Below are 1,296 nucleotides of genomic sequence, written 5' to 3'. Positions count from 1 at the left end.
CCCGCTCCTGTGGCCTTTCCGGCGGCTGCCACTCGTGGGACGTGCCCCCCGGGGGGTGGAAGCCACCCGGCCAGGGCCGACAAGCCTGCTGCTCCCCTGGCTCCTTACCCCGAGAGGGGGCAAACGCCATCGTCCGGAGAGCCTTTTTTTTTTTTTTTCTTTTCTTTTTTTTTTTTGGTGTTTTGTGTTTTTAAATAAAAAATAAAATGTGTAAGAAAATAACATTTCTAAAGGAAACCATTATCATTCTACTCTCTCTCTTTCTTTCCCCCTTCTTTTTCCCTTTTCCTTTTTTCTCTTTTTGGCCACCTTTCCATGGAACGAGATGTGCTGGCCGGGGGGGTTCCTCCGGGTAGGAGACGGTAACGACGGAGGGGAAAAGGAGGAGGAGGAGGAGGAGAGCAAGGGAGCGCGTCTCGCTCCGTGCTCAGTCCTCACACATCGCTGGATGTCCTTGGTCTGGAGGAGAACGTGGAAGGGACGCACCCGCAGCAGGCCAGCCAGAGCGACTTCTGGATGTCTGGGTTTCTGAAGGCGTAAATGATGGGGTTGATGAGGGAGTTGCAGGTGGCGGGCAGCGCCAGGGAGTAGGTGTAGACCACGGGGTAGCTGGAATCGGCCACCAGGGAGTAGATGGCGAAGGGGATCCAGCACAGGGCGAAGGTGCCGAGGATGAGCGAGAGGGTGGAGAGCCCTTTGCGGGTGGAGGTGGCCTGCGCCGTGGCGATGAACTGGTGCTGCACGGCGATCTGCTGGGCGTGCCGGAAGGCGATCTTGCAGATCTGCAGGTAGAGCTGCATCATGAGGGCGAAGAGGAGCAGGAAGGTGACGGCCAGCACCGCCGCGTTGTCCTTGGTGACGGGCCGCAGGATGCTGCAGGCGCTCTGGTCCCGCAGGCAGTTCCAGCCCAGGAGGGGCAGCAGCCCCACGCCGAGGCACAGCAGCCACATCAGCAGCACCATGGCGCAGGTGAAGCCCAGCGTGCGCTCGCTGTGGTAGGTGAGCGCGTTGTACAGCGACAGGTAGCGGTCCACGGTGATGGCCAGCAGGCTGCAGACGGAGGCGGAGAAGGCGGCCAGCAGCAGCCCCGCCGCCCCCAGCTCCGCCGCCTCGCTGGGCGGCCGCAGCAGGTAGCGCACGGCGAAGTTGGCCACCAGCCCCAGCCCCGCCAGCAGGTCGGCCAGGGCCAGGCTGCCGATCAGCAGGAACATGGGGGCCCGCAGGCTCGGCGTGTAGAAGAGCACGGCCAGCACCAGCGCGTTTTCCCCCGCCATCGCCGCCCCCGTGGCGCGCCTC

At 62.6% G+C, this 1,296-nt stretch overlaps 1 protein-coding gene across 1 annotated transcript in view; it reads right to left on the bottom strand.

Moving 5' to 3' along the window:
- Nucleotides 1-434: 434 nt before the first annotated feature.
- The window catches only part of LOC103894132 (G-protein coupled receptor 12), a 6,006-nt gene continuing 5,144 nt past the window's right edge, over nucleotides 435-1,296 (bottom strand). Inside the window, exon 2 of the mRNA XM_009273455.1 lies at nucleotides 435-1,293. Coding sequence (XP_009271730.1) covers nucleotides 435-1,293 — 859 coding nt within the window. The remainder of the gene's footprint in view (nucleotides 1,294-1,296) is intronic.

Source organism: Aptenodytes forsteri, unplaced genomic scaffold, assembly GCF_000699145.1.
Source record: "Aptenodytes forsteri isolate BGI_AS27 unplaced genomic scaffold, ASM69914v1 Scaffold191, whole genome shotgun sequence".
Classification (NCBI taxonomy): Eukaryota; Metazoa; Chordata; class Aves; order Sphenisciformes; family Spheniscidae; genus Aptenodytes; species Aptenodytes forsteri.
This window is presented reverse-complemented; position numbering and strand designations above follow the sequence as displayed.